General features: G+C 31.7%; 1 protein-coding gene across 5 annotated transcripts in view; it reads left to right on the forward strand.

Moving 5' to 3' along the window:
• The window catches only part of KDM6A (lysine demethylase 6A), a 260,558-nt gene that overhangs the window by 235,219 nt on the left and 12,939 nt on the right, over window positions 1–12,400 (forward strand). For all 5 annotated transcript variants that reach the window (XM_044670194.1, XM_044670190.1, XM_044670191.1 and 2 more), the window contains 8 exons: window positions 2,236–2,341; window positions 2,851–3,056; window positions 5,832–5,896; window positions 6,010–6,084; window positions 7,107–7,255; window positions 8,103–8,217; window positions 10,380–10,567; window positions 11,124–11,265. In XM_044670194.1, coding sequence (XP_044526129.1) covers window positions 2,236–2,341; window positions 2,851–3,056; window positions 5,832–5,896; window positions 6,010–6,084; window positions 7,107–7,255; window positions 8,103–8,217; window positions 10,380–10,567; window positions 11,124–11,265 — 1,046 coding nt within the window. The remainder of the gene's footprint in view (window positions 1–2,235; window positions 2,342–2,850; window positions 3,057–5,831; window positions 5,897–6,009; window positions 6,085–7,106; window positions 7,256–8,102; window positions 8,218–10,379; window positions 10,568–11,123; window positions 11,266–12,400) is intronic.

The following is a 12,400-nucleotide window of genomic DNA, read 5'->3' on the forward strand; positions in this document are numbered from 1 at the left end:
TGAAATATTGCATATGTACATAATGAAAACATATGCAATATTTTCTTCTTGATTTGGAATCTCTCAGGATTGGATGGATTAATTCTTTAAAATTCTATTTTACCCACTTGATCTAAAAAATCAGGGCTGTTCTTCTTGATAATTTCTTACAATATGGTTTTTTAATATCTAGGATCTTTTTCTTTATCATGATTTTCAGGTAGTACAATAATTCTTAATCTGTCTTCTGTTTTCCAGGTCAGTTGTTTTTCCAGTAAAATGCTACACATTTTCATCTACTTTTTCATTCTTTTGACTTTTTTTTATTACTTCTTGATGTCTTATGCAGTCATTATCCTCCACTTGTCCAGTTCTAATTTTTAAGATATTGTTTTCTTCAGTGAGTTTTTGTACCTCTTTCTACATTTGGTCAATTTAGCTTTTTAAGGAGTTCTTCTCTTTAGTGAATTTATGTGTGTGTACGTTACTCTTTAATGATTCTAATTTCTTTCCCCAGTTTTTCCTCTACCAGTCTTAAATTCCTTTCTTTAACATCTAGGATTTTTGCTGGTCTTTCTCCATTTATCAATTTCCTTTGAGGCTTTGCTTTTATCTATTTTCCCATTATTTTCTTTTAAGAATGTGTCTTGGTATTTTCTGCTACCACAGTGGCTTTTTATGGTCAAGTTCCTTTTTTTTTTTTTCTTTTATCATTTTCCTAGTTTATTTCTTCACTTTCTACTTTACATTAAAGTTAGGCTCTATTAACTTGCAGTGAATAGGCATCATGCCAGGTTTCAGGCTTTTTTCAACTATTTTCATAGCTAGTTCAGGAGACCTATAAATTTTCATTGCTTCAAAGATGGTAGTATCCTGAGAGTGGAGTGATCACTGCTTCCTGGTCTCTGTTCTAGTTTTTACCTAGGAAGAATCCCTGCTCCCCTGTAGCCATAGCCACAAGTTCTAGCATTCCTCTACGCCCTGGAACTATGTGCAGATGGCTTGTGTCTGCAGCTTCCTCTTAGCTCTAGAGCTGTAACTAGAACCTTGGCTCCCTTGTTTACCTATCACAAACATTCTTCTCTGTCCTAGATCTGCAGTCCAGAACTGAGTATGGGTAAATAGAGCTGCCAGTCAACACCAGCTATATCCTACTTGCAAAAGGGTTCCTTGTTATACCTTTCTAACCAATTGTTTAACCTCCTTAATGTCTCTGGATTAAGAGCTCTGGAGGAAACAGGTGGTGTTGCTATTTATTGTAGCTGCATCAAAGACCCATCATTAGTGTTCCTGCTGTGCTCTAGTCCTATGTCTACCTCATTATCACAGACTACTTCTGGCAACCATATAGTTAATCTGTACTCCAAAAACATCATCTTCTGGTTATTTGTTGACTCTGCCACTTCAAAATTTGATTCGAGGCATTGCATTAAAGTTTGAATAGGAATACTGAAAGAGTTCAGCTGGGTTCATCTTTTTTACTTTGCCAGCCCCAGGTTGTTCTTAACTAAAATGATATATCATTTTTCATATAAATGTCATGTAAATTATATTTTAAAATAACATATAAATTATTTCAGTGTTTTTTTTTTTTTACCTGAAATGATACTAACATGTTTGTGAGATTTGATTCCTTCTGCCCTCTAGAGGCCAAATACAATAATTGATAACCATTCAGAAAAAATTTAGTTTCCTTCCTCCCTCTCTCCCTCCCTCCCTCCCTCTTTTCCTCTCTTCCTTTCTTTTCTAAAATTGAGGTTTGGGACAGTAACAAAGTTTAAAGTATTTTTTATCCATTACTTGTCCAGCTGATTTTGAATAATATTGTATATCATATTATTTTGTAGATAAATTTTAGTTCCTCAGCAATTCTGTTTTCATTTTCTAAAGTAAATGTGATAAAAATATAAACAGCTATTTTTAGTGGCTTTTTGCAATTTTATGAAATCTGGGGAGTATGAGAGTGAAAATTATTTTACATTAAAGTCTAATTAGATATTCATGCACCAATAAAATCTACATTTCATGAATTTTCCTTTGTTTGAATATTATCTTGAGCAAAAAAGAAAAACTGGTGGTTATCATGACAGTTTTCTTCACATTTGTGAGTAGAATAAAACTGTTATAGCTTGAAATTAGAAAATTTACGACCACTGTTTCTTTTGGAGTACTATAAAATTATCATCTTCTAAGTGATATTTAAAGACACAATTACATTTTTTTTCTGAGACCTAACAGTACATTTTAATTTTGCAGTTGGAAAATAAACGTGATGCTTTCTTTCCTCCTTTACATCAATTTTGTACAAATCCAAACAACCCTGTTACTGTAATACGTGGCCTTGCAGGAGCTCTTAAATTAGGTATGATTTTTTTTGTTTGTTCTTATTGTCTAACTGAAATTTAACTTTTTTATCATTTGGGATTTATCATTTTAATTGTAATACTCAAATTTTGAATATTTATTTACTTTTATGTGTATCTTTTAATTTATTGGTTACTTCAATACCTTGTATAGAAAACATAGTGGGGTTGAGGCCACGTAAATTTTTTCATACACACACTTTCAATTTCCTATTGCAAAGAGAAATTTAGTGTAAATAATATAAAATAAAACATCATTAGTTGAGATAAAGGATGTGCTAAGGATGTCTAGTTCCTTAGTACCCTAAATAACAAAATAAATATTGCCTTCTGACAGTTGTTTGAGTGATTGAGTCTTAAGGTTTATGAAATAGGTAACATCTTTGGGTAGTCTTCCATCCTGTATTTGTAAAATATTAGTATTTTTAATCTTTAACTATATCTTAAAGATTCAAGAAATTCTATCATTTATCAATTGAATTCAAATTTTTTCTTTCTTTTTTTTAAGATCTGGGACTTTTTTCAACCAAGACTTTAGTAGAAGCAAATAATGAACATGTGGTAGAAGTAAGGACACAATTATTACAGCCCTCAGATGAAAACTGGGACCCCACTGGAACCAAGAAAATTTGGCGTTGTGAAAGTAATAGATCTCATACAACAATTGCTAAGTATGCACAGTATCAGGCTTCCTCATTCCAGGAATCATTGAGAGTAAGTATTTCTAGATTATCATGGCAGATCTAAGAGAGGCTGAAGTAGCTCTAGAAATTTCATCTCATTTATATTGAATTGTTAAATAGTTCCTGCTTTTAGGTGGCAATTTGCCATATACTTTTAAAGCCTACGCAGGACTCTACTTGACAGTTCTTTAAATAATTACAAATAAGGAATTATTTAGCATCTAGTCCTTAAATTATTTTTCATTTAAAGCATGTTTTTGTTCCAATGTATATGAATTAAGTAAACAAAAAAGAAGTAATGGACTGCCTTGTACAAATAATTCAAAAATAAAAATCTATTTTCCCTTGATATTATTATACAAGTTAAAGAATTAAGATAAAATTGTGAGACCGATTTCATCTTAATCTCTTCTATTATTGTTTTGGTATTAAAGAAAGAACAACTTTTCTTGAAGTAGATGGTGTTTTATGAAAAACCAATTGTTAATCTAACAAGAACTAGTTCCCTTGGAATAGAATAGGAGTTTTCAAAGATTAGAGAGGACCCTTCTCCCCACCCCCATTCTTTTTTTCCTCTCATTTACATAGGCAGAGTCCACAGACTTCATTTTCTGCTTGTTTTCCCTCTGATGAATTGGTGAGGGTTTTTTCCTTTCTTCAATGCAATATTTCTTATTTGTTTCTTTGTTTTGGTGGATGTGAGGATGTGTGGTGCAAACTTTGAATTTCATTAATGTGGAAAACTCCTTAGTGTAGAAGCTCCTTCCACACTGAAGATAGTCAGCCCATCTGAGACATAATCCTATAGAATTGCTTGAGGAGGGTACATTGTTAACTTGCTTGTGTCCATACAACTTAGAAATCAATCATATAAAAGAAAATTATTGAATATTTCTTCCAAAATACAGCACAAATAACTATTTCCTTTATAGATACAATTAAATACATATGCTATATATCCATCGTATCCTGTAACCCTGCTTATCTTAAGTTTATTCTTCACTTATCACAGTTGCTTAAACCCGCTAAACTCTCTGTTTTAAAAGTACTTTTTTTTTTTTTAACTTTTTTTTTTTTATACCCTTGTACTTCGGTGTATTGTCTCATAGGTGGAAGATTGGTAAGGGTGGGCAATGGGGGTCAAGTGACTTGCCCAGGGTCACACAGCTGGGAAGTGGCTGAGGCTGGGTTTGAACCTAGGACCTCCTGTCTCTAGGCCTGATTCTCACTCCACTGAGCTACCCAGCTGCCCTTAAAAGTACTTTTTAAATGTGCTTTTGCTAATTTAGCTAATACCTTTTGCAATTTAGAGCTAAATTTATTGTAGAATTAGAAATACTTTATTTTAGGTTTCTTTATATTTAAAAGTGTTCTAAGAATTAAACTTAGTATTGTAGTTATGTTTTTTACTCTTAGAAAATATATTTTTCAGCTACATGCAAGTAGGTGCTAATGGCATGCTTAAAAGCATTCAGAGTTTTCAGAAGCTGTTTAGGGAGAAAAAATTGCAGACAAAGAAGGTTAATGAAGAGGAACAGAAAGAATAGAGGAGTGAAAAGTGATAAGAGAGAGAAGAGAGTGAAAAGTAGGGAAAAGGAGATAATAGAGCAAAAAGCAAAATATGTATTTCAAAGCACTCTGACCCAAAATACCCCAAATATAAAAGATTTAACTGAGCATGTTTAGCAACACGAGTTATTATGTATGAATCAGAAGGATTATAAATGTGGTTTGTCCGGAGAAAAGTCAGAAGAGTTTCTTGTCAATTGACTGGGCCAGAATAGTTAGAATCAGGTCATTTAATTTCTCTATTGTATTTAACTCTTATTCTTGATGGTTTTATTTTCTAATGGTTTGTTGTCTTTACTGGTGGTAGTGAGATAGTGCTGTTTTTTCCACTTACAAACTATGACAATCCTTTGACCCTTGGCAGACTTTACTCAAGTAACTCAGCAAAATCTTCTATAGGTCTCATTTTGCCCTCCAAACATCAGCAAAATAACGTTAGCAATAAACAAGTCCTGGTGTGCCAGGTGAGCCAGGCCTATTATTTTTAGAGATATGACCTGATTCTTTATCCCATTTTCTTGCTACTAGCATAATCCTTCTTTAATATTTTCTACAGTCAGATTTTGCCAGCATGGTTTCTCCCTCCACTGACATAGATTGCAATCCCTTCATGACCTAGTAAATGGTTTGGGGATTATGTTAGCTGAAAAATTCATTACCTTTAGCTAACATAGTGAAGCATTACTCCAAACTTAGCCAGTTTATTCTTCAGATGACCCACAGATGTCATCAAGTTTACAGTGAAACCTTTTTAGCCATTTGTAAGAGTTAACAGTGCTTCTTATCTGCTGGTATATAGCCTTGGAAATACAGCATCACCTTCATGTCATTATATATATTTAGAATAGTATTTCTTTTGCTAATTCAACATCATCTAATAGCTTATTTGTTTTTTTCTTTTTTTACAGAAGGTTAATCATGTTTATATTTTGTAGGATAAAGTTTATAGTGGACCTATGTTCTAGTTGTCATTAACCAACCTAATTCTTCAGTTTTATATTAGATTCATTTGTAAATTGTAGAAGTTGGGCACTGTGCCATTGGACTGTCTCTTTTTGATCTTGATTGTACTTCAAATTAGTTGGGTTTTTTTAGAAGTTTTTTTTATATTAAATAATGGTTGAGGAAACTTCTTTCTGAAGTTTGTTAATGCTATACAAATACATAATTTTATTGTTAAATGTCTTATTGGGGGCAGTCTTTTATTAGATACTAAAGAAATTTTTTTTAACCACAGGAAGAAAATGAAAAAAAGAGTCACCACAAGGACCATTCAGATAGTGAATCTACATCTTCAGATAAGTGAGTGGTTTTTAATATGCATTTAATTTACTATTCAAAAAGGCATTCAATGAATGACATCTCTTTACCCTTTTCTATTTATTTCTTCTTCCATTCCCTTCCTTCACCCCTAGCTCTGGTCGGAGGAGAAAAGGGCCTTTTAAAACAATCAAGTTTGGGACCAACATTGACCTGTCTGATGACAAAAAGTAAGTTCAGCTAGAGTCCTCTTTTTTTTTTTTTAAGAAAAGCTGCTGTACCTTTTCTAAAGTCTTTTAACTGCCAACAGAGTTTCCTGTTTTGTTTTTGTCTCATTAGTCTCTATAGGTTTTTCTTAACGACAGGAATAAATACAGTTGAAGTACATTAATCATATCTGCCTTAAATCTTCCTACTGGTAATACTTTTACTCCAAAAAAAGAGTAGTTGTATTTGGATTTTATAATCCAAAATGAAGAAACAATTAAAAATTCATGACATTATTCTTAGACCTCTTAAAGCAAGTTTAAGCAAGGAACTAAGTATCCAGGATCTTATATGGACTCAATTACTTATCATAGCAAAAAGCTAAAGAAGTTCCAGCCACCCTCGATATACCATGTCTTAATACTTTCCTTTTCAGTGTCTAACAAAATACAGAGCACACAACATCGGAAAAATATATTACAATTGTTATTGTTCATAAATTAGTACTGAAAAATCTCAAATAGTCCTTAAATTACAAGGGCTGGCCTGGCAGTCAATAAGTAACATGAGTTTAAACATTTATATTATATTATAATTGTGAACTTTACATTGTTTAACTGAATCTCTGTGCATTCAGATGACATGATTTGCCTCAGCCTTTAATAAAAAGAACTTTATAATTTCTTTTTATATTCATTTTATATTTCTTTTTATATTTTCTTTTTCTATATCAAAGATATATAAATCATATCTTTGAAAATTCATATTAATCAATTTCATACATGCACATTGGCTTTGTTGTTGGGTTCTGGTTTTGAAGTGAACTTTTGCCTTAGTAAGTTTTCTGTACAACAGCCAAAATTTAACTATGCGAAAACAATATGAAGTGTTCATGTGATTCTTTTGTTGTAAGTTTTATGTTATAGTTACAATATTAATTGTCATAAAAATTACCTGTTTGTCACCTTTTTCCTTTATGTGTTAAATTTACTTTTTCAAATATCTATTTAGATTTTTACTTTTGAACTGCTATTTTTTGTTGTAGGTGGAAATTACAACTGCACGAGTTGACAAAATTACCTGCTTTTGTGCGTGTGGTATCAGCAGGAAATCTTTTAAGTCATGTTGGTCATACAATATTAGGAATGAATACAGTGCAACTGTACATGAAAGTTCCTGGAAGCAGGACTCCAGGTAACTTTATTCCTTTTCTATGACCTAATTAATATGAAACATATAAGAGAAACATTTTTTCCTTAATCATTTGCTCATCCCTTATAGTATTTATTGTCCCAATAACACTAAAGTTTTCACAGTGTTTTATTTCATTTGGCTAAGAAAATAGACAGTTTGAAAGATTAGTTGTTTTTTGAGGCAAGAATTTCCAAGCATAGTCAACTCAAGACCTTTTTCTCATCATACTTTTTATATTTAGCAGTGCATATGACTAGTACACATAATGCAGTTTATTCCAATGAAGGAAATACCAAAATGGTAACTCCAAAAGAGAGGTTCGTTAACTTATCTGATAACAAAAAAGTCTTGTGTATGTAACAAAGGAGTTTTGTCCTTTAAAAGGTCTGTTAATTGCCCCCAAAAGTTTCCCATTTTCTTTTTATCAGCTGTGCCCCACTTCTGACTGCCATTTAGTAATATAATTGAAAGAATGCTGGATTAAGAGTCTAATAATAATTATAATAATTTTAAAGTTCTGTATTTTTATACAACATACATTTATATTCTTATGCTAGGAACTTAGCTGCTTACTTCCTCAACACCTTCTTTTTTATAATCTGAAACTTGTCATTACATTAATTGAAAGGTGGAATATTTTAGAACTGAGCTATTAAAGTTGCATTTAATTGCCTTTACCCTGAATATCCAGGGTTGAGATTAGCAACCTGAAGACCTTAGATTCTTTGGGATAGTGCCTTAGCTAAAATGAGAAAGGCAAATATATAAACATGTCTCTGTTTTTCCTTCTGTTTCAGAAGGTTTCACAATTAACATTTTCTAAAATGGTTTTTCTTTTACCTTTCAGGTCATCAAGAAAATAACAACTTCTGTTCAGTTAACATAAATATTGGTCCAGGTGACTGTGAATGGTTTGTTGTTCCTGAAAATTACTGGGGCGTTATGAATGACTTCTGTGAGAAGTAGGTTTCTAAAGTTATATTCTTCACAATTGTTGTATCGATTTTAAAACTACTTCTGTGATGGTAACATAAGAAAATGTTAGATATAGAAGACAGTGACCTTTAATGTAGCAGATACTAAGTTATTCAATCATCATTTATTTGACTAGGTTGTGACAAACATTTTGAGTGATAACTGAAATTATAAGAATTGCAGAAATATTCTTGGGGGATGGGGAGCCAACAGTTCCTTTGTAACTTACTTTATTAAGTTCTCATGTTAACTTTTCCTAATCCAAAAACATCAATGCTAAGAAAAATTCTTATTCTTTTATAAACATTTATTCAGAATATAGTGTCTTCTTTACTAGCTAAACAGTACTCTATTAAAGCACTTTGCTACTTAGCATTTATTAAATAATAGGTGAAAATTATAATACAGATTTCTTTAGGATAATCAAGAATGAAGTCTTTTGGAAATTTTGCAGTGTGTGAGTTTATTTGACTTAGCACGTGGTGGGGGAAGGAGATGATTAAGTAACTAATCAGTATGCATTAAGGGTCTATTACATGTTTGGACCTAGACTCAGTAATAGGGGTGTGAAGGCAGAAATGAAACAGTCCTTGCCTTTGAGGATTTTTTCTTCTAATGAGAGAGACAAGAAATACAAATATAAAAATATACAAAATATATTCAAGGTTGTTTGCTAAGTGAGAGACCTTTGGTTAGGTAGAGAGAAACCAAAAAAAAGACCACATGTAAGAACTTGAAAAACAGATTTCCTAATAGTTAAAGCAACATATTCAAAATGTGAGCCTGTCATATCTCAGGGTAATTTCTCCAGAAAATAGACAAACATTTAGAATTTTAAAATCTTAGAACATGATCAAATTAATGTTACTTTTGAACTTGATTTTCTGTTACATTCCAGGGGCTCTGAATAGCCAGGTAGAAAAAAATTGTGAAGTACTTGATATAGTAACCAATCTAACAGAAGGTAGATGACTTCTCCATGGTGTTGCAAAAAAAGCTTTTCATTCCTCTATAAAGCTGCCAGGATATAGTGTTGCCACACTGTACTGCCATCACTCAGAGATCAGAAACACATCTTTCTTGTTCATGTTTTTCATAACAGTGATATTTTTATCATTAAAAATAGAATTAAAAAAATTTTTTTACCAAAAAGAACTTTATTCTTAAATATGATGGGGGTGGGGTACGGGTGGCTTAGCTCAAGACATTTTTAGGAAACATCCTTAGAGTCTTCTAAGAAGATTGAATTAGGTTTAGATTATGTATTTGTATTATAAGTTTGCTTTAAAGCTAATATTTTTATGTAATTTACCTATTAATGGTAATGAGGGATACTTTAACTTCATAAATTCTTAATATACAGAAAAGTAGGTCCCAAAATTGTTTTTGTATGTATGTGGTGTTTACGCTCTTAAAGAGAAAGGAAAGTTTTCATTTTTGTCTTTTTATCCCTAACAACCTAGCACAGTACTTGGTATACAGTAGTTAATAAATGCTTGTTTATTCCTTTAACTCAAGATTAAAAAAACAACTTTTTAAGTTTGTGGCAGAATATTCCTGAGTTGCCTGTTTAGCATCAAGTGTTCAGTAAAAAGTATTCTTGCTCATTAATTGCTTGACAATATCGAAAGGCACTTGTTGTCCTTTTGATATATAGGATCCAAAACAAGATAGTTTTTTTTTTGTTTTGTTTTGTTTTGTTTTGTTTTTTTGCCTTGCTAACAAACAGTCTGAGGTCTCAAATATACTTCCAAAAGCTTCTTTCTGCTTTTTCAGCCTTACATGACTTTGGGATCTGTTTAGGAAAAGTCTCAGATTTTTATGACAAAGAAAGGCTTCTAACTAACTCATTGTGTAAACTGAATGTGAATTAAAGTGCTTCTAAAAGCTAAGTGTCTTGGGGTATGACAGTTAGGGGTGTAGAATCAATCCCTTTGTCCCTGTTTGGATAAATTATCAAATACCTTCAGATAGTAAAATAGGCACTCTTGACCAAAATAAAACTTTAATCTGGTTACTTTTAAGAGATATACTCTTTTTCATACTAGTTTTCACATAATAGTCTGGACATTTTTATTTTTACTTTCTTTTGACATTATATTCTGGTTCCACTAGAAGTTGATGAATATGTGATTTGTTCTTGTTTTAGAAATAATTTGAATTTCCTAATGGGCTCTTGGTGGCCTAACCTCGAAGATCTTTATGAAGCAAATGTTCCAGTGTATAGATTCATTCAGCGACCAGGAGATTTGGTTTGGATAAATGCAGGCACTGTCCACTGGGTTCAGGCTATTGGATGGTGCAACAACATTGCTTGGAATGTTGGCCCGCTCACAGGTATTTTTTAAAATATGAAGAATGTGCCAAAGTACTTAAGAAAATAACTCACTTAAATTCTCAAATTTTTTTTTAACTTCTCCTCCAAAAAGAATACTGTCTCTTATACCCATATTTCTTGACTTATATTGGGAAATCTGAAGAAGGAACTGTCAGCCATGTTGCTTAAAATCTTAAATTTGCAAATCAAAAAATTGAATTCTAACTAGTCCATTTCAATCAGAGTTAAATTTTAGAAAATTATGGTTTTAATAATTTTTCATTAACTTTTTAAAGATCTAGTTGAAAACAGCAATAATGTAGTTGGTTATTTTTTTATAATCTTCAAAAATTACTTGGTGACCTACCATATTCAAATAGAATCTTGAATTAAATGGTCCCTTGCTTCATTGTAAAAGAGAAAATAATCTTACAATGTTCCATTAGTATGAACTATGTTTTTAAAATTAATGTTTAATATATCAATATGGTGGTTATCTTTCTTGCTCATATTTTTATCATTCTATTGCTTTAAAACAAGTTTTTTTTATTTGTATTTTCCCCCCTTCATTTTTAGCCTGCCAATATAAATTGGCAGTGGAACGGTACGAGTGGAACAAATTACAGAGTGTAAAATCAATAGTGCCCATGATTCATCTTTCATGGAATATGGCACGAAATATCAAGGTTTCTGATCCAAAGCTTTTTGAAATGATCAAGTAAGTGTTTTGTTAAAACTATTAGACTTCTCTACTTTGATATAGAAGAGGAGAAGAATAAGTTACTTCTTTTTGTTGGGTACTCTGTTAATGCCATGTGAAGAAATAGTTATGGAAAAGCACTGGGAAAGAACACAAAGCTCATATTATCCAATTCCTTCTTTTTATAGATTTGTTTTTTTTTTTAAAGGAAGGATAAAGGCTGGTTGTAGATGGGTAGTTAATGTGGTTATGTGACTTGTCGAGGGTCACACAGCTAGAACGTGTCTGAGGTCAATTTTGAACACAGGTCCTCACAACTCCAGGCCTGATAAAGGACCATTTTATAGGTAATAAATCAGAGAACCAGGATTCAAAACCAGAGTCCTTGACTACCCCCATATCTCAGCACTAGGCAAAATTACTGCTCATATCTTTGCTTTTTTAAAGTTCCATCCTTATTTGGTTATATATGCAGATAAAGAAAGAAAGGGTATGGGTAATCTTAAAACTACTTAAAATTTACACTCTTTTCTCTTTTTCCATTCCTACTATTTCCCAAGCTTAGAAACCATGATACTTAACTTAGCATAGATACACAGCCCAAGTGATTATCAGGGCAGTATTCTCAAGTTTGGTGGAGAACTGGTGGGTTCAGCTATGGGTATGGGGCAGAAAATAAGGCCATGGAGATAATTCTAGATGTAGAAAATAAGCATGTAAATATTTGAGAATTGAGTAAGTAGCATATTTTTTTCTAATTGAACAAAATGTGTAGTGTTACCCATTTTGTTTTATCTATATAAATTAAAATTATTGACTTTTTAATGTTAGTGAAAAATTTTTAATATATTTTTATCTATAGAGTATCTATTTACCACATTTATCAGAAGTTCATTTGTAGATATGTTGTGAATTAACTAATTTAAACCAATTTAAAAATAACATTGTTAAATTGAATAACAATCAAAGGTAATTTTCAGTCCTTCGATAAATTTGATGCCTTATAATGTACTGCTTTTTCAATCAGATGTTACTTGGAATTTATGGAGTATTGCCTTGCTTTGTAAGGAAAATAAAAATGCTAGCAATGAAAGGGCTTTTTTAGTGTGAGGGTTGTCCTTCAAAACAAAATATTCAGTTAGTTTTTCTAATA

This window comes from Gracilinanus agilis, chromosome 3 (genome assembly GCF_016433145.1).
Source record: "Gracilinanus agilis isolate LMUSP501 chromosome 3, AgileGrace, whole genome shotgun sequence".
Classification (NCBI taxonomy): Eukaryota; Metazoa; Chordata; class Mammalia; order Didelphimorphia; family Didelphidae; genus Gracilinanus; species Gracilinanus agilis.